We start from the raw sequence: 24,924 nt of genomic DNA on the forward strand, positions 1-24,924 counted from the left end.
GTTTTGTGTGCATATATATAGGGAAGTACATAACAAGAAAAATTAATTAGATGTTCCATGTGCCACAGACCTCCCACAAAGCAACCATACAAACTTACAAATTCTACTCATGGAAACAATTTTCACTGAAGTCCATTAAAAATTCAAGATGATTTTTCCATTAAAATTTTTTAATTAGCTGCCAACACTTTATTTATTTATTTATGCATCGACTTAGTTCAGAAGGGATTTGAGGCATCTTACAAAAATGCCTCCAATGGTATTAAACAAATAATTGAAGAAATAAAGAAGGAGCAAAGGAAAGTGGGGTAAAAGTATTAGTCACCAATTCACTGCAAGAAGGAAAATGGAAACATAGAGTAAAATCATAAACTTGGTACCTGTTAAAAATATATATTTAGCTCAAATCAGACCAAACCCCCTACATGGTTTTGTTGAACAGAGAATTAGATGTTATGAAACAATAAGCTCTTAGGTCGTCATTTAAATTTTTTAATAATAAAGAAGATAATTTAAATTTGAACTAGGTTACGTTGCAGAAGAATTAATCTTCTAGCTGTTCTGAATAAGCTCTGCCGAAAACAATGGACACGAGTGACCCGCTTTATCCAAAGCCTCACACGTACCTCTAACAGCGTTCCTCACTCTGAGCCCAGCCATGTGAAGTCCTTCTAAAGTAAGAACAAACTATGGCTTGAATGGGGAAAATCTAAAGAAATTCTGTCTGAAAGAAATCTCTGATTTCCAAAGTTATCAAGTGCACTCATTGCAGTCAGAACTTGCTGAGTGCTTACCACACGCCAGATACTGCGCTGAGCCTGACTCTCCACTGCTTCCAGCTCTTTCTCCGGAGAGAAGGAACTTCATTGGTGTGAGGAACGGAGTCAGTGTCATGGACTGTGTCCTGAGGTTGGGAAACCACCACTGTCACTGCTCTCTGATGGTACCTGAGGGGTGGGTCTGGCCTCCTTACTCTCTGAGGACAGCAGCTGCATTCTGAACCCCTTTTCACATCCTCCCACAGGGCACTGTACAATGCAGATCACTCGTAAGCATGCTCTCCTTTTGTTTCATAACTGGTCCCTACGGTGTACCATCAGTGCGATGGCCACTTTGGGATGGATCTCTACATGTGTCCAGGTCCTTAAGGAATTTATATCCTCCTACTTACTGAATGATTAAAGAGGTCAGAAAAGAAAAGGAATCATTCATTGTACCTACCTGGAATCTCTGACTTCCTGTGTCATTTATAGATCACTTTTGTATTTGATTTGTCAATGACCTTGTGAAGTGGATTGAGTGGAAGAGGTATTACCTTGCAGATCACGAAACTGAGACTCAGAGAGGTTAAGTAACCTCTTACCATCACATAGTTAAAAACAGGCAGAATCAAGGTTTGTAAACAGGTGTCTGAGTACTTGTTTAGTTCTTTCTACTACAACATACTATCTTTTCCTATATGTTAGAATAACAAGACTGTGTGTGTCCTCCAGGTACCTGCTTATTTGTTTATTTTATACCAAATGCCACACAGGGACCTTAAGGACTTGGATAGAGAAACGCCAGGACTCTCCCTTCTCAACCAGGCCCAGACCAGACCTACCATGTGGTTGACACTGGTGAATGGTGTGTTGTCGGTGATGGTCTCAAAGGGAGACCGGGCCCCGTTGCCATCAGTGGGGGCGGCCACCTCCCAGCTGAACTGCATGGACGTCTGGTTGATGCCGGCCTCGCTGCAACGCTCCTTCATGACGGTGTACTTGGGAAAACGGGGGTCACAGGGCGTGACACAGACCAGCGGGTAGCCTGGGGAGGGGGATTTTTTGACTCCTTCCTTGGTAACCTCTTCCACGTGGTCATAGTCAGCAAGTGTGACAACCTGCAAAGGAGCAACAAAGCTTCAGCCCTCGGTGGGTATCGGGAAGGTCAGAGAATGAAGATTCTCTTCCCTGGAGATCCATGAGATCACTCAGCTCCTGGGGATTCTCTAAAATATAGCAGAGGTTTGCACCATGCTTGGCCACGCATCCCTAAAAGATACTGCAGATCTTTGCTGGTGGAGAAGATCCTCCTCCCTGCTGAGCTAAAAGCTTTATTATCGTACTGGTCTCATTCCTAAGTCAGAGCCCCATGCCTCATGTGAAGAATACTTTTTTCCCCTCGCACCCTGTAATCCAAACGATACCATGAACAGCAGTTACTAGTTTAAAGTTGCAGTAAATTGTTAATGGTATGCAGTAGCACATTTGGCAAAATAAGAGTAAATACAGATAGTATATTTCTTCCATGGTCAAAGAAGAGACATATTTTGAAATGATCCTTCTAGTATATGAGACAAGTCAGGGGAGGTTGTAAGACTTATTTGGGCTGCTTCATTATTATGGGATAAACTTCCCTTGGCAACCTCCAGGCACTTTCGTCCTAACTGTAAGGTCAGTGCATTCATTCTGTTCATCCTACACTGGGAAACTTGGAAGTACATTTCTGCAGATACTTAATTCTACACACGTGGTGAGTATGTAGAATAACAGATATAGGGTAATATTACTTTGAACTCTTCTCGGTCCCACCAAATGAGAAGGTCAGTTGCATTGTACTTCCTGTCTTTATCAGACTAAGGTATCAACACGGTTTGGTCTCACTCTTATGTCAAAATAAGGTTTCTCATCCTGGGCACTATTGATGTTTGTGCCAAATAATTCTTTGCCGTTGGACCTGTCCTGCACATTGTAGGGTGTTTAGCACCACCCCTGGCTTCTACTCACTAGATGCTAATAGCACCTAGTGTGTCAGTCATGACAGCCACAAATGTCACCAGATATTGCCAAATGGAGGTGATGGGACTGAGGCTTTGGGGGAGGGGACAAGAGGGCTCACTCTTGGTTGAAAACCACTGTGTTAGAAAAATGAAGATGTACAGCACCGAAAGTCCTGCTTCTCTCAACTTCTCATCTAATGACAAAGACATAAAAGCAGCAATCCTTTGGGTCAAGCAACTCACGATGGGTGGTGCTGGCAGTATGAGACTCCCTGATGCCTCCTGGTCTAGAATCGTCACTGTGGCCGTGGTCACATCGCCAAGAACGGCTTCCACTGGGTCATCTGGGCCAAGGACGAGGGAGAAAGATTCATGCCATTCCCGGTCTTCGTTGGACAGGATCTCGACTTTAAAAAAGATATGATCCACACCTTTGCCAAGGACAGAGAGGATGAAGAGAGCAAAGGACCTCATTAGTGACCCCCTTAAGCCAGTGCAGGTTGGCCCTGCTGAGACTTCACGTTAAAATATGCCCTTTCCTGTCACAGGTTTTCTGTAAATGCAGGGATTGCTAATCACTTTAGCCCCATCTCCAGTGAGGAATCTGCTTATTTATAGGCCAAATTCCACCTGTGGTGAAGGCTCAGTATTGCAGATTTACTATTCAACGCCATATGAGGATTAATGGCCCCTGCCTGACACTAGCTGGCAGTAATAAAAATCTATGATCCAAAATACACTCCACCCTGGTTATGAGATTTTTGCTTAATTCTTTCCCCTTTACACTTAGGCATGAGCTCCTGTGTGGCCGTGAGTGCTTGGACACCAGACATCCTTCAGAGCTGCCCCTCTGAGAAGCAATAGCTCAAAGGCTACCTACCAGGCCGTCCGTCTTGCAAAGACAGTAATGTGAAGGTTTGGCGGCCTAGAATGGGGAGGGTTAGAGCTTAGAGATGGTCTTCCTTTTTGATAAAGTGATTCTCTGAAGGTGCAGATATCCCTGGCAGCAGTGAAGGCCCCCACTGTCCTCTCCTATAGACATCTGGGCTAGGTTACCCCTAAGACCTGCCTTTCCCCCAGATCCTTATATAGAAAAGGAAAAAGTAAAGACACTTGGAAGAGATGTCCTTGTGAGGGTGTTGGGGGAGGGTGTCTACCTTCCCGGCAAACTAACCAGACACACATGGGCTGGATCCAAAAGCCCTTTGACGCTCCAATGGGGTGACAGAGACATACAGAGACCACCCCCGCCATTTCCAAGGGAGGCCTTTTCTCCCTCCACTTGCCAAGACATCTCTGAAAAGGCTATCTATCCTTCCTGCCCACTTCTGGCTACATCACAGCTGGTGCTAGGATCAACATCGGCCCCTTCACCTTAGACTGTTCCAGAAAGTTCCATGAAAAAGCCTAGCATACAGTTCAACTCTTCTTTGTCTCATTCCTCCCATCAGATAAATATATCAGACAGTTCAACAGCTACTTGTGACCTGAATCCTGTCTTTCTTCCCTGACTCGTCTCCACAGCATCTCCTAGCAGATGTTAAAACCACCTGAGCACAGAGACTGTGTCTTCTGGGTTTAGTAATCCCGAAGAGCCCAGCACAGTGGTGTGTACCAATGTTTGTTAAATGATGTGTCATGTATGCTTTGTATAAAAATCAATTGCTCCTATCACTCAGCTAAATCGCAGGCTAACAACAACAACAACAAAGTCCTTTTAAAGGAGCCAAAATGCTTAGGATGTTCTGAAGTAAAGTACTTCTTTTTCCTCCCCCCTCCCCCCTTTTCCATGCCATTTTTACTAACAAACAATTTTAAAGACTCCTGCAATCTCAAATGTGTGCTTAATAAGTACTTCATGCTATTGGAACTATTGTTTTTATCTTTCATTTTTCTGCTTATTCCTCTTTTCAAATACAAGATTTTTGCCTCTCGACAAAGTAAAACTGACACCTTGGGATTGGCATTCAATTACCGGGACTGAACTTCAAGACTCGGCTTTTCGGGTGATAATCCACACCAGACTGGGCAGACCCGTCCCGCGTGCTACAGCGAACCTTGGATGTCCTGTTCTGATCCCCTCTGCGGATCACCATGATGTTCAGAACGGCCATGGCATCTGGCCCCGAGGGTTCCCGTACTTGGTATGCTGCTTCTTCAAACTCAATGGTGGGGGCTACGGAAACAAGGTTAGGAAAACAAGAGCAAGTTGGAAAAATAAAAAATTTCGTCTCTTGTGGAAAATACCTTATAATGGCAAGAGGGAATTTTTCATATTAGTTAACGATACAAAGGCACAATGGCTTGCAGGCTTGAAAATCAATCAGTATTTACCCCTAAGCAATACTTTGGAGAAAGGAATTTATTTATGATTCTGCAGGAGGTGTTTCTCAAATATTTCCTATTAAAAACAATATAGTGGGAGAAATATTTTTAAGTGCTTTAAAATGCATGAAGTCCAAGTTTCCATCTAAGCATGACATCTCACAGCATGTTTTCAAATCTACACAATTTATCAAGGGACTGAGACATAGTAAGCCCTCACAAGTATCTATTGACTGATTGTATGAATCAACTCCTTTTCATTTATGAGAGTAGAAATTTCACGTGCACACTGCTGAAATTTACCAAACCGTCTTTCATCTCGGATGTTTTGGATCCTCGCTCCCCCAGTGCGCTCACCTCCCCCTTCCTCAGCTTGTCCTAACTTCTCACAGGTTATTGAGTTACAAACAAGTAGTTTCAGTGACTGACCACAAGAATTCAGGAACAGAAGATTTCCTAACACGATTATGATTTGAGGTACTATTCTCATTCCTATGAAACGATTAATTGTTGATTTAAAAAAAAATTCAAAGTTTGCCTCCTTTTCTATTATAGTCTCATGGGGAAGGGTGAGGTGGTAGTGGTGGAGAGAATGAAAAAAAAAGATGGAAAAACTGGGAGCAATTACAAATCTTCTACCATTTAAAATATATGAGAGAATTTTTCAGAAATTTCTGCCATCTCTATGGTCATTTCCCACTTTCTCTCACAGAAAGTCGATTGTTCCCAAGTGTAGAAGGTAAGCCTCATTTGAGACGTCGTAGTTTCTAACACGTATGCTCTTTGAATTTAGGCGTGTCACTGTGGCAGTGTGAACTTGTTGCCTTTCTGAGCCTCAGTCACTGGGTCTGTGTGAACAGGAAAAGGGTCACTTCAGGATTTGAACCTCAGTCTCCTTGGGTAAAGGGCTGATTTCATGTCAAGGCTGGCTTTTAAATTTTTTTCTCCAATGTCCAAGTTAGTCCTGTTTTTATATTAGAAACCCCAACAGTCTTACTGACTCCTGCATAGCTTCTAGAATCTGGTAAAATAAGGTTCTACATGCAGTTCTGCTGCTTGTAGCTGAGTAACTAGGAGTGTAAGTTATATGACTTTGCTGAGGTTCAATTTCTTCACATATAATATAGAGATAATAACAGTTACCTCAAAGGGTTCCTGTCAGGAGTAAATGAAATAGTACAACATGCTTAGCATGAGTCTTGGTGCGCAGTAAATATTCAATAAAAACAGCAGTTACTACTTGTAGTGTCACTGTCCATTCACTAAAAAATCCATTTTAATAAAACAATCATGTCCCTATTTGAAACAGATTCTGTTTCCTCTGGTGCCTGGGTCACTCTTTGCTAACATCTGATGAAAGAATTTAAGATTTTTTAGGTTAGTAGGCTGAATCAATTAGAAGAAAACTGAGAAATTAGACTTTCCCAGGAAGGTGGCAGTGTTTTAAACTAATTTATTGGATTCAACTGATTCTGATTGTATTTCCAAATCTGCTCCCGAATTGCAGTGATTTAAACAGTTTTTATTCTCTGTCTTAGCGTCTCTGCCCTAGCTTTTAACCACACTCATTCCTTATCTCTTGGCGATGTGGTAGGAAACAATGTGAATAAAAATCCTGGCATTATGTAGAGGGTGGTCATTTGCTGCCAACATTTTATATAAATACTCTAAGATTGTTATCAGTAGACACTTTTATAGTACTTTCATTTTTTAAAACACCTATAATTACATTATTAGTAAAACATCAGTTCATGTCCCATCAACCTAAGAATAACTGAAGGCAGTTTCTTCCATTACCATCTTCATCATTGGATATGGTGATGGTGGCCATGCTGTTCTTTCCAACTCTGGCTCCACTCCAGTGGTTCCCAAGAGGATGGCCGAGATAGACCCTGAACTGCTCCTCAGGCTCAAACATGGAGTCATCATGGATATAGACAGTACAGTTCTTCATCTAGAGCCAAGGGCACAAGACAGATTAGAATTTACAGTGAGATACCAACAATTTGTTTTGCTTTCCCTAGGAAAGGATTTTTCTTCTTTGCAGTATCAAAGGGTCAACACAAATTCAAAAGGATCCAAACCATTTCATTTATAAATGAAATAGAATGTTTAAGTCTTAACTGTTCGTGCCTGAATGGACCTACCTGTATGTGGAGTCTTGTATTAAACGTTGTGAGCCATTTTGAATTATTGGTCATGAGTTATGAAAGACAAGAGCAATAAAACGACCCACTAAAAAGTGTCTGCAGAACATCTGTGTGCTTTCCCATATTTTGCCTGGGCCCACCTACACATCTGCACACATTACGACAGGTAGATTTCTGATGGTGGGGCTTAACGTAGGGGTTAGGCTTCCTGGAGAGCTAAATAATGTTCCTTCTCCTTTGTGAAAATTGAATAGTCTTCTAAGGAACTCAGAAAGGCTTCCTGTTAGGCTGAAGACACCTATTTAGAAGCTGCAGAACTCTCAAACGTGCTGCCAAATGGTGTCTCATCTGAAAACTGCTGAGAACTGAAGGTCTGTGAACACAGTCTAAATTCCTGTTTGATCAAAAGAAACCAAGTGTTTTCCAAACTGAATATTCTCTCCTGAGGACTCTCTTCTTGAGAAAACGTAAAATAAGGTCACAACATTTTAGATAACAGAGCAGCTTCGACAGCTGAGTCATGGGATACGAAGTGGGATTATTTTTAGTTGAACCATTTAAAATCCATTGTCCTACCATATTGTGAAGGGTATGTGGATGTAGAGGCTTCACTGTCATACTTCCTAAGTCACGCTAAATGGAAGGAGAACATCTCTGCGAACACTTCCCTGTGGCTTGCTAGCCTGGTTTTAAATCCCTGAAGAATGTGCCCTTTTTTTTTCTTTTTTACCTACCATATTTTTCTTAAAATAAGAATTTCTTTATGGAAAACATGAATTTAGTAATGACTCTTCAGCATATCTTTTTTAAAAAGTCATTCTGGTGAATGACAAGTTCCAAAGACATATTGCTTAGCAAGCCAAAGAAGATGGAGACTCAGAAGTGTGCTTATGAATGACAGACTGTCATATGTGTGACACATAGACTATTAAGCTGTACTTTCTTTACAGTTTTATTAAATTACAAACTGTCTCTTGGATAGACAGAGAATCTTCTTTTGAACGTAAAACAAATACAGACATGCAGACTCAAAGGTGAAGGTTGTATTTATAGTATTTATGTGTGTTTTTTTAACACGTTTCAACCTGCCACCAGTAAAATTCCCATAAAATACATAACTAAGACAGAGCTTTTATGAGTCATGAATGTGTAAAAGACTGAGAGCCCTAAAGAAGGAAGCTATCGCTTTTTTTGGTGGTAAAGATAAAATGGAGGAAGAATCTGGGGTGACTTGGGATGGGCAAAGTCTCTTATGCTAAACTTCAAAAGAACTAATCATAAGGCAAAAATTTCATGTATTTGATTATATCAAAATCGAAGATTTCTATTCAACGAAGAACACCAAAGTCAAAGGTAATAGGTGACAGAAAAAGAAACTATGTTTACAGTATCTAAAATGTCTAAAACTGGAAAGGATTAATATTACTATTTAGAATTAATATTTAGAATATACAAGAAAGTACTGCAAATCAGTAGGAAAAAGACAGCCATACAGTAAAATAAAAGGATAAAAATAATACATTCCCGTAGAGGAAACTCAATGAGCTAACAAGCATGTAAAACAGTATTAATTAGAGGAATGCAAATTAAAATGAAATATAACCTTATACATTTCTGATTAGTAAAAATCAAAAGATGAGCAATGCTAAGTGTTGAAGAAGGTATAAGGTTTTAGCAACCCTCATGTACTGTTTATGACTTTCTGGAAAGTATTCTAATACCATTTTTTCAAATTAAGCACATTCATTCCCTGTGGCCCAGCAATGTTGGCTGTGAGTGTGTATCCAAAGAAGTTCCCACTCAGGTGTGTAAGTGGACGTGTGTAAGGATTCACACGGCAGCTCCGTCAGTGGTGACAGTGTGTTAGGAGGTGACCGGGCGCCGTCACTGAGGTTCTTTACTATCTGTTGCTGAGAGTGAATGGGTGAAAGAGTAAATGCGCATCATGAAATACTTGGAAAGAGTTTGAAGCAACACATTCAATACATACATAAATGGCAGGCACAGATATTAAAACATTGCTGAGCAAATGCTGTAAATGTTTAAAAAAAGATAGGACACAATAGCAGTTTTATAAATTAAAAATTATGTACATAATAAACCAGGCATTTTCTAAGAACAAATACAAAAGAAGAGATACATATTAATACTCTGAGGTGGGGAAGGGAACGTGGCTGCAGAACAGGGGTAAAATAAAGCAAATAATCAGCAAAATAAGAGAACGACCTGTCCAGTGAGGACTATGCCTTGAACCAAGGGGGAAAACTGACTCAATTATCTGCAACTGAGATCCAAAAATGGGGAAATAAGATTCCCATTTAATACCTACTTTTGACAAACACTGAGGTGTTTATACAGGCTTGATTCTGATGCAGCCATACTTAGTGTCTGGAGTTTCTCAGGAGTTCTTGCATCCATGTGCATCAGTTTTCATTATAATGCCAAGAGAATACTCTGCTGACTTGAACCTGCTCAACACCTGCCTGTCTAGTCCTGTACCAGTCGTCCTGTAACAGGATGTCTGCTGACCTGGGACAGGGACCCAAGCATTAGAGAAGTGTCTCTTCCTCCTCTAGGTAACATTAGTGGGGTGTGTTCACCTCCAATGTAGTTTTAAATTAAGAGGAGGCCCCATTCATTTGATTCTGCTAAATTCCAAAGAAATGTTCTACAGCCTCCAAATATCTCAGCTCAACCAATGACACAGGTATTTGATTGTAAGTGGGAGACAGAGAGGGAAGCCACACAGAATAGATGGTATTGTTAAAAGTATGAGCAATTAATTAGAAAATTCTTAGGATGGTCAGAATTTGTCTAAATTACCTCACTATGGACAAATAAAAGCATCAAGGAAGGAGAGAATCCCATCTTTCAGCCACCACAAATCCACTTACTTTCTCCCCTTTGAGAAACGTAATCCGCGAAGAGTCTGTGTTTCTTCTCTCCTCAAAGTCCTCCATGACCTGAGCTGAATGGCCCTGCGTATAGCACCTCACTGATGACTCATAGCTCAGGTCTCCACTCCGAATAACAGGCACATGTAGGACACCCTCCTTCTCCTTCACTAGGAGCAAATCCTTGGCAAATTGCATGCTGGGCACTGGATAAGCAGAAGGAAAGACAGAGACATCATTAGAGGGAGACTGAGGGAGGTGGCTGTAGCCCTCTTGGGCTCTGGGCAGCCACATGGCAGGAAGGCTCCACTAAGGGCCACCATGGGCTGACAAATCACACGTGGTAAGCAGATTTCAAGGCCTTACTGCTGCTCTCAGGACACGGGAACTGCTTCCACTACGAGTGTAGTTTCAACAAAGTAGAATGAATCAAGTCTGCACCTGTTTTTGCTCAGCTTCAGGGCACAGTCACCATCTCAGATGCAGACAGGTGATGCAAGGATGGAAATGGGCCAAGTGGAAGGAAAAGTCTGACAGAGACTGGAGTATTCAGAAAAATTCTCCTTCCTGCTAAGGCTACACAAAAGAAAACAGCAATGCAAGCCAATGATAAATGGCCACTCACATTGGTCCTGGACCAGGGATACAATAGGGAAGAGTGGGGACTTTGGTAAAGAGGAAAGAGCAGGTCATGTTTGTGGGGGGTAGGGTTGCCCCTCATCTTCATTCTTTTGTTGGCAGATCTTCTTATTTTCCAAAGAAACCAGAGATCTGCCTTTTTATGTCCTTGCTCCTAAATTTTAAAAGAGCAAGCAATTAAAATAGTAAAGAGAAATTCCTTATAGACCCAAACTGTTGACTCCAAATAAAACACATCCACATGCTAAATGTGGCCAGTGGGTCCCAGTCCATGACTCCTGCTACACAGTTACTTCTTCTTTAATAACTCACATGGCCTCACTGGACTTTAGGGAGGGACAACAGCCAAATAGCGGTTAAAAACAAGGACGTCAGAGTAAACAGGCCTGAATTTCCATCTCAGCCTCGCCACTTATTGGCCGTATGATATAGCAAGTTACTTAGATTTTCTGAGCCTTGAGGTTTTTTGGTATGTAAATTGGAAATACTGAACTAGAATTATTGGGAGGATTGAACTTAACGAGATTATGTATGCATGGTGCTCAATAGTGTATCTAGCACACAGCAGACACTCACATTTTGGCAGGAATTATTACATTATGGTTTGTATTGCCCCCTATCTCCAGGCTTCTCCATGCAAAGAATCAGCTTTTCCCCCTTGCTTCCTACCATGCCGTCCGTAGTGCTCGGCATTAAGACATGGCCCCTTCCGAGACAACATCTTGTTGACTGCCACTTATTATTTAGCGAACAACACAAAGAGGTAGTCCATCCAGTCATGTGCCAGGTTAGTCTCTGGGGCTGCAGGAAGCTGACCCTAAAACTACAGTCACCTACTTCCTGGCTGCGTCCTGGCTGTACCCCATCAAACCTCACTGAAAGGAAGGAAGAGAAGGCGTGAACACCAGGCTGTCTGCAAATCAGTATGGAGAAAGCTCTCTTTGCCTCCAACCTGCCCACTGCTCAGAGCTGTTGGCATTAGCAAACATAACACAAAGCCACTATCTGAGCTAAGCCTAACAGTTCCCATGTACCACTGAAGAAAAACCTGGAAGATAACTCTTCAAAGAACACCACACCTAAAAGAAGATGAGTGACTTCGGCATCAGGCCCTGCCCATCAGCTGTCTGGGGCTCCTTCCATCTGTCTGTGCTGCTGAAAGGCAGGTGGGAATGACATGACATTGCCCAGGGGGACAATGAGGACGCTTGTTGCCAAGTAAAAAGCAACACAGGCAAGAAAGCTTTTCTGCTCCTGGCAGATTACCTAATGCTTTGGATTGATTTTTCTTACTGGTTCAACAAGCAATAAGTTGGAGGAGAGTTAAAAGCTAAATGGCGATGTTTGGATTTTGTCATATATTAATCAACCCCAGATTCCTCTTGAGCTGTATGTAAAAAGACCTTTCTCCCTTTCTTTCTATTTAACAGATATTAACCCTTACTCCTATGCCTATCTGCTAAAATAAAAAAAAAAAAAAGAAAAGAAAAGAAAGGGAAGTGAGTGAATGAACACTTCTCATGACTGCCTCCTGGGAAGAGTCCCTGCTTTTAAGGAGCCCCTAGTCCAGTGGCAGATGGACTGGGAGTCCAGTGGGAGGCAGAGACAATGGAAAGACAGTGGCCAGGTTCTGGGATAGATTTATGTGTGGGGGTCATGGCATATATAGAAAGGGCCCAGCCTGGGGCAGGCATTGTGTTAAGGGCTTCCATACAATTCATGTCATCCTCTCAACAACCCTGCCGGCACTGCAATCTCCACAGGAAGTATGGACGTTGGCCCTGGGGGTCAGTCCTGCCTGATTGCAGAAAACCTCTTTCCTCACAGATGGAAAATAGAAATGGAATGGGAAACAGAAACCACTCCCTGAAGGCTCACGGGCTGGCAGTGGGTATTACGCACTACTGTCAACGCCTCTCTGAGACCATCAATTTGCAGTTATCTTCTTATTTGTGTAAGTCTTGTGTCCTGAAATACATTGCGGGACACTGTTCTCTACTCCTCTGTAACCCCGAGTGCTGAGCATCAGTCTCAGGCCTGGGAAGTGTCACCCAGCACTGTTACCCACTAATCTTCTATGTAACTGACAAGGTGAGTGTAAACACCACCGCCTGGAACGCTGTGGCCTCTTTATGGGCAATGGCTAAGTTGGAGATTTAGGAAGAGCCCTGCCTCTGGTTCTGTGATTAATGAGCAGGTGAGACACAGCTGCATATACAGGCGTGCAGTGAGGCAGCGGCTCCAAGGCCTTTCTTGCCTTGCTCAGCATTCTTCAGACACCAAAGTCCAATTCCAAGTATCAGAGCAGAGGAGAAAGAAAACAGAAAAGGCTCTGTGATGAGCTACTCAGATGATTTAAGGGCCTGAAACCAGCCCAGTGGAGAGAGATAAAAGGAACTAAGATCACTTCAGAAGGCTGGAAGCTGACTTTACAAGGGCCTTGAGTGACATTAAGTCTTGTTACACGAGGGTGGTGGCCACCTAAAACTGTGATATAAAAAGTCAACATAGTAGCGTATAAATCCAGAAGACTGGACTTGGATAGAACAGACCTGGGTTTTAACTCTGGCTCCATCACCTCCTCTCTTAATCTTAAATTGATCAACCTCAGTTTCCCAAACTGGAGAGGATTAGAGATAATGTAATTAGAGATTTTTCTACCCTAGACTGTGCACATTGAAGAGACTCAACAAAAGTTAGCGATTACTAGAATCAATTGAAAAAAAAAAAGCACAACCTAGAAGTTGAGAGTTATGTTTTATTTGGCAGATTTTCTGAAGACTCGAGCCCCAGAGGTGGCCTCTTAGACAGCTAATTCCGAGACTGCTCTGAAGAGGTAGGGGAGGAGCCAGGAAATACAGGAGTTTTTGCAACAAAGATCAGGTAGTCAGAAAAGATTACTGTTAATTAAAGAACCAGACATCTCAAATTAAGGAACTTAGCATTTTTCTTTGTATGGGAAGTACTTCTCAATGAGTCTGGGCTCACTGAAATCATTCCTTTGATGTGCACCTAGCCATCTAGAGCCAGTATCCTGTTCATTCCCAAGCTCAGTCCCCTCAGGGTGCACCGCTGGGGGTGGTGGCAGAGGACAGGCTGCCTGCTTGTCTGCATCCTGAGTTCCCTCCAGCTCACTGGGTTGGTGGGGGGAACTGGTAGTGGGTGATGGGTGATGTCTTCAGTGTCCTTTGCTTACCGATCTGGCCAGCAATATTTTGTTCACACTAGGGAAAAGGATAATCAACAGAAGTAATGGGTGAACACTGCAATGGGTTACCAAAATAGGTTTGCAGATTTCTTTCTCTGGAATAAATTCTTGACTGAATATATATTGTTGTAGCCTTCCTGAAAGATATTTTATTTAACATATTCATTTTCTAAGTTTGCAACCCTAATGTCCATCAATAAAATACAAGAATGATCTAAATGGAATCTTCTACATTGATCAGAGTGCAGTGAAGATTGTGTGTTACTGGAGTCCCACTGGCAAGTGTGATAAATTACAGATGCATCAGGAAGAAAAGAAGTAATCATGTAATAAAACCTTCTATGTGCCAGGTACTGGGGTAGGTATTTTCATATATTTTATCTAATTTAATCCTTACAGCAATCTCGTAGGTATATTCATTATTTACAGGTGAGCAAAATGAGGCTCAGTAACCTCAAGGCAATGAGCAAGGAAGGCCAGAGAGCAAGGAAGTGGTGGGCTGGGATTGTATTTAGGATTTCTGACTTTGCATTCACTTTCCACTTCATCAGAGGGAAATTCACTGTCCTTTCATGCAAAAGAGTGAGAAGCCTTTTTAAGAATAAAAAGAATAACTGAATTTCCTTCTTTCTTCTTTTTTAACTTCTTTAAAGAAAAAAAAAATCCCACGTATTCTTCCACTGCACTAAATAGGACCATTTCGCGTAGTGCAAAGTATTAACTTGGAGCCAAAAGTCCTAGAATGCATGCTGGTTCCTCCATATACTAGACTTTGGGTGACTTGTTTACTTGGCTGAATATCAGTTTATTTATCCACAAAATAGAACAAGAGTAAAATCATAATATTATAAGCAAAGGAGATAATGTTTAATAGATCACTCTAAACTTTGACGTAACACGCAACATAATATAGTATAATTGTTATAATCGTGTTCATGGTTATAAGTTACCATTTTGTGAATCACAAACTCAAATGTAAAACTTAAAACTATAAAACTTCCATAAAATAACATAGGAGAAAATCTTGGTAACTTTGGGCTAGGCAAATATTTTTTAGATATAACACTAAAAGCAAAATCCATAATAGAAACATCAGTAAACAGGACTACTTCAGAATAAAAAAATGATTGTTCTTTGAAAGACATTGTTAAGAGAACAAAAAACAAGCAACAGATTGGGATAAAATATTTGTGAAAAACAAATCTTTGTCCAGAATCTAAAATGATGCAAGAGTAGAAGAGAAAAACAACCCAATTTAAAAAATGGGGAAAATATTTGAACCAAAAAGGACATACGAATGGCAAGTAAGCACCAGAAAAGACCTCAATGTCATTAGTCACTCACTATATACCTACCTGAATAACTAGCTAAAAGGGCCCACAAAAACCTGATAACAGCAAATGCTGGTGAAGATGTGGAGCAACTGGAATTCTACACACTGCTGGTGGTAATGTGAAATAGTTGCAACCACTTCAGAAAACAGGCTGGCTCTTTCTAATAATGCTAAACAAACACTTACCCATCTGACCCAGCAACCCTGCTTGTAAGTACTGACTCCAGAGAAATGAAAACCTATATTCACACAGGAAAATACTCAGCAATAAAGGGAATGAACCACTCATATTTACAACAACACAGACAACTCTCAAAAGCAGTGTTCCAAGTGAAAGAAGCCAGACTCAAGATGGTACCTATTACACAATTCCACTTCTATGACATTCTGGAATGGCAAAATTTAGGGACAGAGAACAGATTGGTGGGTGCCAGGGCTTGGGATGGGGAGAGGAGGACCACGAAGGGACAGGAGGGAATTTCGCATCTTGATTGTGGTGGCGGGTGAATTTTCATCTATGTAAGTTAGATCTCAATAAACCTGACTCTAAAATAAGATACGACTTTGGATATATGCAAATATGTACATTTTTTTTCTTTTGAAGGATGTGCACAAGAGCAACAACAACAACAAATGGTTAAAACAGTTGTCTCCAGGGAGGTGAGCTGGAGGGTTGAGACAGCGGCAGAAGGAAGACAAACATCATGGTATACCTTTTTTGCTGTTTGCTTTTCTTTTTTACTATATAAATAAATAAATAATTTAAAAACATTAAAGATCACCCTGCCGGTCTGCCCTTTCCTTCTCTGGTGACTTTTCATCACTGAAGAGTTTAACCCTGGGCTCTATGTCAGTCAGTGGGGATGCTGATGAGGGTCCTCCTGCTTGAGGTGAGAGGTTTGACTTGATTTTTCCACCCAACTCTCGAATCTGACACGTTTCACCAGTTCTTTCCCAGAAGCAACTGCTCTTTCCTGTTCATTCTCATGTTACCTAGGGCAGCTCTTCCGTGGGGATTCACATTCTTGTATACAGACCTGTGTGTGTTCGTTCCTGCACGCCATCCTCAGGACGGCCAATATCAGTTTCCTCAAACAAACATCACACCACTCCTCTGCTTAGACGCATCTGCTGCTTCCCTTTACCTACAAATCCCTGATGCTGGAACAAAACACCTCTAAGACCTTGACTCCCACCTATCTCTCCATATCATTTCCTTCCACTCTCCTCCTGCCAGACTCAAAGCAAAAGTAAGCATCTCACTGTGCTCCAAATAAGCATCTTTCAAAATTGGGCACCTTACATACACTATACCTCTCCATTTAGCAAAGCTTTAGTTTATTATCCCTTACACAAACTCCTACCACACCTGAAGACTGTTTAAATATCACCTTCTTTGTGAAATCTTCCATGTGTGAAATCCACACATAGTTACTGTTCAGTCCCCTCTGCTCCCACACTACTGGAACTATCTCACAGTCATTTATCATAACACATCCTATTTTTTTCTGTTTAAGGATCTGATCCCCTAAGTAGACCTTGAGCTTCTTGAAAACACAGCCCAACCAAGGCTTATAACAGGTACACCTCACTGTATTGCATTTCGCTTTACTGCACTTTGAAGATACTATGTTTCTAACATATTAAAGGTTTACAGCAAGCCCCTGTTGAGAAAGTCTATCGGCACCATTTTTCCAACATTTGCTCATTTTGTGTCTCTGTGTTACATGCTGGCAATTCTCCCAATATTTCAAACTTTTTCATTGTTATTATACTTTTAGGGTGATGTGTGATCAGTGATCTTTGGTGTTACTACTGCAAAAATATTATGCTTTACTGAAGGTATAGATGATGATTAGCATTTTTTAGTAATAAAATATTTTTTGATTAATAATATTTAATAAATATTTTTGACATAATACTATTGCATATGTAATACAGTATAGTATAGTGTAAACTCTTGTATATACTGAGAAACCAAAAAATTCGTGTGACTTGCTTAATGTGATACTCACTTTAATATGGTGACCTGGACCTGAACATGCAGTCTCTCCAAAGTATGCCTGCATGTCTTTTTGTGCCTAGCAGCGTGCCAGGAACATGAATGATTATTTCTGCCCCACGTTTCCACGTAAAAGTGCGCGCATGCATGTACTCGTAGACACATATGCACACACACACACACACACATTTCTTGAAGGAAAATGTGAATTCCAACGTCATATACATGGATGTTGTGGAAAAAAGAGAAATTTAGTCTGAACCACCAGCTAGCATCCCCAATCTCTTACCGTCCTGGAATGTGTCGTTAATTGCGATGACAGCCTGGAAGGGTTTGGTCAGTTCGGCCCCTTGTGCTGAGCTGAGGAAAACCACAAACGTCTCCAGCCCTTCAATGACTGGATACTGAGTGTCATCCAGGATTGTCAGGGGACAATGCTAGGAGAGAAATCGGGACGTTAACTGGACTTACTGCAGTGTTCCTCTCACAATACATGTAAATACCGAATCACTGTTACACACCTGAATCTAATATAATGTTGTATGTCTATCATAACTCCATAATTTTTTTTTTAATTTAAAAAAGAGGAAAAATCAAAGCAAATCTTACAGAATGCTCACCACCCAACACCCATTTGCTTTTGGGAGATTAGGACAAAGGTGACAACTTTCCTTTCTTTGGTCGTCTTTAAGTGAATTTTTTAAATCCATAAAGTGATAATCTCTTCATCACGTATTTTAGGTATCTTTCCTAGATACTTGCATCAAACAAGTGCAGTTTCTATCCTGTCATGCTGGATATTAGATGCTGAAAATGGCATTTGGAGAGTTTATAGAAGATCTCTCCAAGTTTGTTCTCTTGTTTGTGTTTTTAAGAAAGGGAAGATGGTAATATTGCAAGGGGAGTTAAGAGTCCTCCAGTGAGTGTGGAGAGCAGACTAGAGACAACACAACAGACCCGTCTGTACGCGCACCTGCTCGGTGACACCTGGCCCAAACTCCACCTTCCTAGAGCTGGGGACGTAGTCAACTCCTGGAGTGGCAGAAGCGGGGTCCGAGGGCCGTGTAGCACACCAGACAGACGTGAAGGTGGAAAGGTCAGTCCCGTGGCGGATCACTGGAATCGTCACTGTGCCTGAATTGAGAGTCATACATTTCAATGGTCAACCTTGAACCAGAAAATGAGTGCAGTTTTCAGAACAAAGTCCTCCCTCCCAGCAGCAGACGCTTTGTCCTGCTAGATTGTCCAGTCCAGCTTCAGTGATGCTCCCGTGCTCCCGCCAAGGAAGGCTGCGCGGTGTTATGGCCCGTCTTTGTACTGACACTAAGGGCAACCAGACCTGAAGGAGGCCTCATGGAGGTGGGTGCTGGAGGGACAGCCCTTGGGGGAAAGTGGTTTTGTGGCTTCATGAGGGAGACTGTCTCCACACTGTGAAAAGAACAATGAACTTAAGAGGGGAGGGTCCACTGAAAAACATCTCAAGCTTATTTAGGGAGAAGAAACTCAGAGAGCAGGGCCTCAGGGATGAGCCAGAAAATAGCCAATTAAGGAAGAACCAGCTTTGGGACTCTATGGGGCCTGGAGCTGAATGTTCCTAATTAAATGTTCCTAACTGGGAAATTGGGTGATTTCCCTATTTTATCCGAGTGGCGCACACGTCATTGCTTAAACCATATGTGCTTATTGCTTATCTTGGGAATGAAGCTCCTCTTCTGGTTGCTGGGACAACATACTTTGTAGGGTCCTAATGATATCCATGTACATTTTTAGTTGTTTTCACAGTGGAGGTCAGAGAAAAGCTACATGACAAGCCCATCAATCACACTTTTCTAGCCAATGAGCTGGGGGATGACAAGCAGTCATAGCTCGGGCTTTGGCGTATGGGAAAGGAAACATGGTATATTAGAAGGCTCTGGGTTCTAATCCCAGCTCTGGCATATGAGCTGATCTTTGATGATTTATTTTATCTCTCTGGGACTCCACTGGCTCTTTGATATAAATGAGAATGAGTGGAATGCACACGGCATGGTGCCTGGCATTCAGCAAGTGCTCAAAAATATTAGTTCCTACTATCCCTCAGAATATCACCTTCGAAGAGGTGAACGGTCTTGAGCAGGTGGCTCAGATCAGCAGACACTCAGCCCAGCTGCTGCCTCTTCCGGATGTATGTCAGAGACTTTGAGATCCTCACGGAGGCAAAAGGGGGAAGAGGACTGGGTAGAAGAAATCTGCCCACTGACTGCCTCAGGCTGTTATGTGAATGAGAAAATTCCATTTGTTAAGACACTGAAACTACGGGATTTATTTGTGTTGGCAGCTAGCAGTACACTAAATCATTTACCTCCATCCTCAACAGATCACATTCCCCTCCTTCATGGGCTGAAATACTTAGCACCACGCCCACCCTCTGGACCACAGAGGTCAGCTAGTGAACTCAAAGCCAGATCCCTCCCTGCTATCAGTAACCAGAGCAGGAAAAGTGGGTGGAACTCTCTAATCTTCACTGCCTTCCCTTCTTGGTCTGGCTGCCTCACATTAACGTGCCTCAGACCGACGATGGTGTCGCTGAGGAACGGCATTCTCCATGTTCTTAAGGGCATTCTCAAAGCTAAGAGGGCACTGTTCAAGAAAGGGATCAGGAGATGGGTGACGGCACCCAGAGATGCTCTCCTTTACCTGCATCCTCGCTGACAGTAAAAGCCGTGTTGCCCAGGCACACAGTGGAGGCATCATTGGGGCCGCTAATGAGCACCTTGGCCGACGCCACCCTTCCGATGCGGGCGTTGTCAGAAGCATCTGTCAGGGCAATCTCAAACTCTTCTTCCTCTTCGTACTCGCTGTCATCAATGAGCATGACGTCGCAGGTGGACATGGTGACACCCGGCCCGAATATCACACGACTCTCAGCAGACATCCCTCTAGATTTAAAATCAGAGCCTGATTCTAGAGCATAGAGGCTACTTCCCATAGCTGACTTAGGGACTGTGTAGCAAATGGCAGATACGATGCTGCTTGAATCCCCTGAAATAAAAATGGCAAGAAAACCAAAGTATTTGAATAAGCACTTCTCACACTTAAAAATCTCTGGTAATTTGATGGGCTTTATTTCCTCTGACATATTCCATCATGATTTCTGCTCAAACCCTGACATGAAACCTTCCTGCTTTGCAGTTTCTTAAGCCTGTGGTATAAACCACTTGAGGATTTAATACACCCCAGATACTTCACCAAACAACTTGAAATGGATTTCCTGTTCTGTGAATTTTGTGCTTTGTTAATTCACAAGACTCATTGCCCACCATCTAAGACCACAGAGGAGGGAGAGATATGAGACATACTTGGTCCTTTAAGTAGCAAAGTAATTGTGTCCTGAAGGCAGAGCTATGAGCACAGTTCACTGCCTTTCTGAATAAACTTCCACACATTAACTCCCAGGGAGAAACAAGCTTATTTGTTTGTTTGTTTGTTTGTTTTTAAAGGAAATACCAAATAAAATAAAAGCTGCCTCTCTGTACAAATGACTGTACTCATTAGTGCTGCCACTTCCCTGGGTGACAGCCTGCCTGGGCTCGGCTGGCCGGCCCCGAGCAGTCACGGGGCTTGCTTGTTCTCCATGCTGCATTGCCCTGGGCTGGCGCTCTCTGCAGGGTTTGCTGCACTGACACCTGGTCAGCAGATGCAACAAAGTATCTGACATCATCACTTACAGTCAGGTTGTGGCTTTGAATGGGGATTTAATTTCCACGTGTTTACTTCTCACACACAGTTTATTTCTCATCTGAGCTCTAACTGTGACATTCATATGCGGAAATCTTTAAGCACATTTTCTGTCTTCCAAGAACTAAGACAAGAAGTCAGTTCTTACAAACTGTAACTACCCTCCTGGACCACTAAAGGCTACTAAATGTTCTATGAATTGGGTGATTGACTAAGAATTCCGAGTTCATGAGTCATTAGCAAGGCCAAATATAATCAGTCTTCTGGGTCCATTAAAGAAAAAATAGGAGTGATAACAACTTGAACTAAGAAAAGAAGCCTTCTGATAGTACTAACTATAGGTAGGATGGTTATTGGGGATTCTAGGGATTTAGATGCACATTTTTAATGAACCTAAAGTACTTACACAGGAGTTAATATGGTACATGAGCACGCGGCACATAAAAGGGAATCAATAAATGTTAGCTATTACGATAGCTCCTTGTCACCTTTGGTACCAACAGACCTTTTCTTTCAATAGGTGCAAAGAGAAAGCCAGCGCTCTCGTTGACCCGGTAGGTCTTCTTATCAAACTCTAATGTGGGCTCGTCCTCAGTGTCATTGATAATGACCTTCGCCTGGGTGAGCTCCCCTAACAGGGCGTACGCTGGCATGCTGAGCTCCACGGTGAAACTCTCGACATTCTCAAACACGTCGTCATCATTGATGACGATGGTGCAGGACTTGGTGTCCTCTCGCTCATCAAACTGCACCTGCCACAAAGGAACCGACAAGGAGTTCAGCTGTGCCTCAGAGTCCCCGGCTCCGCTCCCCTAGAGCATCGCGGGAAAAGAGCAGCCAAGTCCGGGGCAGAGCACTGGATGAAATCGCTGGGTCCTCTCGCCCAGCCTTCCTGCTGTATCACCTCTTCCCATTCCCCATCTGTACACTGGGGCTCATTTACTGTGTAGGGACACGGAAGGCAAGGCGGCTCCCACCATGCGTGACTGTAGAAAACGTGTAGGTAACTATTCATATCCTGTCCTATTAACGCACTTAGGACAGCCAGAGCCCTTTGATTGCTCAGCTCCCCTTGTATTTGTGATATTTATTTATCTTTGAACTTGGAGTGTGAAGTTCTGGCCTCAAGTCCTGGTCCTCTTCCAAGCTGGGTTAGGCTACGAGACTTCACACACATCAGATTCCTCATCAGCTACAGAACAATAATAATACTCCTATTTCACACTTACTGGGAGGAGTAAAGCAGACAATGGGTAGTGAAGGCACTAAGCATATTTCAAAGCACCGAGCAAATAAGGATAATAAGACATTATCCTCATTACCATCACCGTATTACTGGTACAATCAAAACTGACATAGGATCTCAGTGTACTGAATAATGGCATTTGAATTCAGCGAAAGTTACATTACGAACAAGCTAGACTGAATTTTGCCTTTCTATTTGACTAAATCCTTTAAGCCATTAAGATGGCTAGATCTATAATGTGAATTAATTTAGCCTGGTACAAAATAGAGAAATTAACTTATATGCATACAATTGTGAACTTACAGGGATTTATTCTAGTTTTACTTTGTCTTAAAAAAATGAGGACAAAACCCTCATATGGAACCAGGGCTTCAGGTTTGCCCAAACTGAAAAGGCAGGCAGTGGGCCCAGACTGCACTTCGTTTAAACAGAGACAGCTAAAACCTGTACAAGGGGTCCCAAACCTCTGGGGACACACAAATCTGAAAAACCCATAATTTCCATCAACAGAAAATTATGATTCCACATCTAATCAATTAATCAAAGTAAGTTTAATTAAGCTCCCTATTTTAAGATGCTCCCAACTAAATGAAACACTCATAGGTCTCCATTTAGGTCTAGGACACACTGCCTTTGTTTTTCCCTGAAAAACACAAGTACAAGCTCTTTCTTCTTATTTTGCTGAAAGATTTCTTAGCTTATCTGATCTTCTCTAATTCCTTATTTAAATTTGTCACAAGAAGACTTGGTCCAGCTGAAATGCCTCAAAGAGAGAGCCTACTTCTCTTTACAGAGATTTATGATGTTGTAAGAATAATGAAACTACTTTGAGTTTAAAACATTTAATAAATACCTAGTAAGTGCCAGGGATTATGTCCTACATAAAAGATGACACACATAGGGCATCCTGCCACAAGGGCGCTTTCTACTTATGTCCTCCTTTCCCTTTTGCTTTCACTTTTATTTTTCATTTACACCCTGGTGCTAATTACCATTGTTGTACCATAGAGAGGTACAAATGTATATGTGTGTACATGTGTGTATGCGTACGTGTGTGTGTACGTGTGTGTGTGTGTGTGTGTGTGTGTGTGTATCTACCCCAGGACCCCTCTCTGCACTCCTACCAACTCATAGGACTGTCCACTGATTGTCTCTAAAGCAACTCACACTCAACACATCCAAAGCAGTGTCAAGGTCACCCCCTCGACAAACCTGCTTCTCTTTGGTGTCCTTTCCCGGTGAGGGGCATCACCACCCATCCCTCCTTTCTGCCCTGCTCTATACTCCACGGCTGCATCCTATCAGTTCTCATCATCTGTTGAATCCACCCACTTGTCTCCACCGTCACATTATAAACGAAGCTCAAGCTCCCATCACCTCTCACCCAGCCTGTTCCCAGAGCTTCCCAGCTGGTCTCCTACTCCCTCCCCTCCCTTCAGGTAGAGGGAAGGGGGAGGAAGGGTCAGGGTACCAAAGGCTGAGCAGTCAACATGCTGCCCTGGAGACTTTTCTTGGTCCTGAGGCAAAATGTAAAGACCAAGAAGCTAGAAGCTCAACAGCAGTTCAAACTTCAGTGGAGATTAGACAGACTGTGAAGAGCAAAGCACTGTGGGAAGGTGACACAGAACAATTACTGGAGGAAGGGTGCCAATGGATAGGGTGGTGGAGTAAAGAAGTGCAAAGGTGTCACAGCCACCGACAAGCATGTCCCAGCCCTGGCTGGGGCCCACTGGGAGCTTCAGGAAGCCGAGGCCCCTGTGCCCACCTACCTGGCCAGCATACTCCACGTAGTCCTGCTGCCCAGGCCGGGAGCTGAGCCTGGAGCCGGAGCTGGCGGTGCCCGGCTCCGTGCGGCACAGGACGATGGCATACTGGTTTAGGTTCCCGGTCCTCTGCACGGTGACGCTGACTGATCCCGCTTTCTCACTGACATTGTAGCTGGAAGCACATAAAAAGGCAGTCTCTGACATTCTGACAGGGCTGTGAAGAATCCATGTGTTTAATGCCTGTCTCTTCTGGTTGGTTATTGGTGTCAGACAGTTCAGAGAAGAGGTAATTTGGTTCCTTTAAGATGTCAGGTTGTGTACATTGAGGGGATGTGTTCACCTGGGGCAGGCCCAGAACCAGGTGACCAAGGAAACTGTGGATGCAGAATGATATCTGCCCCATTTTCAGACAGAGTTGAAAGTCATTCAGAAGATGGACAGCACACAGGAGCTGTGCACTCCATAATTCAGAACACAGGGAAACGACCAGCAATCTCTTCTAAGTGTGGTTAAGTAATTAGAATAGGTTAGTGGGTCCTCCAAGTGTGCGAAGAGTAGAATGGCCTACATCCGGGGCACATGAAGTCAAGTTTGCCTGGTATCCTTTTTCCCCCCAAATTGCAATTTTCATCTGAATTATGAAGTTGTTTTCACTGAAGAGTAAGTCTCTGAAACGTAGACCTAAAGAATTATTTCCCCCACAAAATTCATAATCCTAGTTATAATTTAATCTATAAAATCAGCACTGTGCTTTACCGATTGGCGCCTCTCTGCCTCCTGAACTCCCCCACAGACTACAAAAGCATCCTGAAGAGCTGACTACATTAAGCTATGAGTCTGTCACAAAAGATACGTGATTCTGTGAAGACCAAAGGAGCCAGGGGGA

At 42.6% G+C, this 24,924-nt stretch overlaps 1 protein-coding gene across 2 annotated transcripts in view; it reads right to left on the minus strand.

The window, feature by feature from the left end:
* Nucleotides 1-24,924, minus strand: part of FRAS1 (Fraser extracellular matrix complex subunit 1) — a 408,901-nt gene that overhangs the window by 28,075 nt on the left and 355,902 nt on the right. For both annotated transcript variants that reach the window (XM_032457269.1, XM_006192889.3), the window contains 10 exons: nt 24,042-24,210; nt 21,532-21,778; nt 19,986-20,330; nt 18,283-18,443; nt 17,599-17,746; nt 10,128-10,333; nt 6,881-7,037; nt 4,734-4,934; nt 3,002-3,189; nt 1,604-1,879 (listed from right to left, as the gene is read on the minus strand). In XM_032457269.1, coding sequence (XP_032313160.1) covers nt 1,604-1,879; nt 3,002-3,189; nt 4,734-4,934; nt 6,881-7,037; nt 10,128-10,333; nt 17,599-17,746; nt 18,283-18,443; nt 19,986-20,330; nt 21,532-21,778; nt 24,042-24,210 — 2,098 coding nt within the window. The remainder of the gene's footprint in view (nt 1-1,603; nt 1,880-3,001; nt 3,190-4,733; nt 4,935-6,880; nt 7,038-10,127; nt 10,334-17,598; nt 17,747-18,282; nt 18,444-19,985; nt 20,331-21,531; nt 21,779-24,041; nt 24,211-24,924) is intronic.

This window comes from Camelus ferus, chromosome 2, assembly GCF_009834535.1.
Source record: "Camelus ferus isolate YT-003-E chromosome 2, BCGSAC_Cfer_1.0, whole genome shotgun sequence".
Lineage (NCBI taxonomy): Eukaryota > Metazoa > Chordata > Mammalia > Artiodactyla > Camelidae > Camelus > Camelus ferus.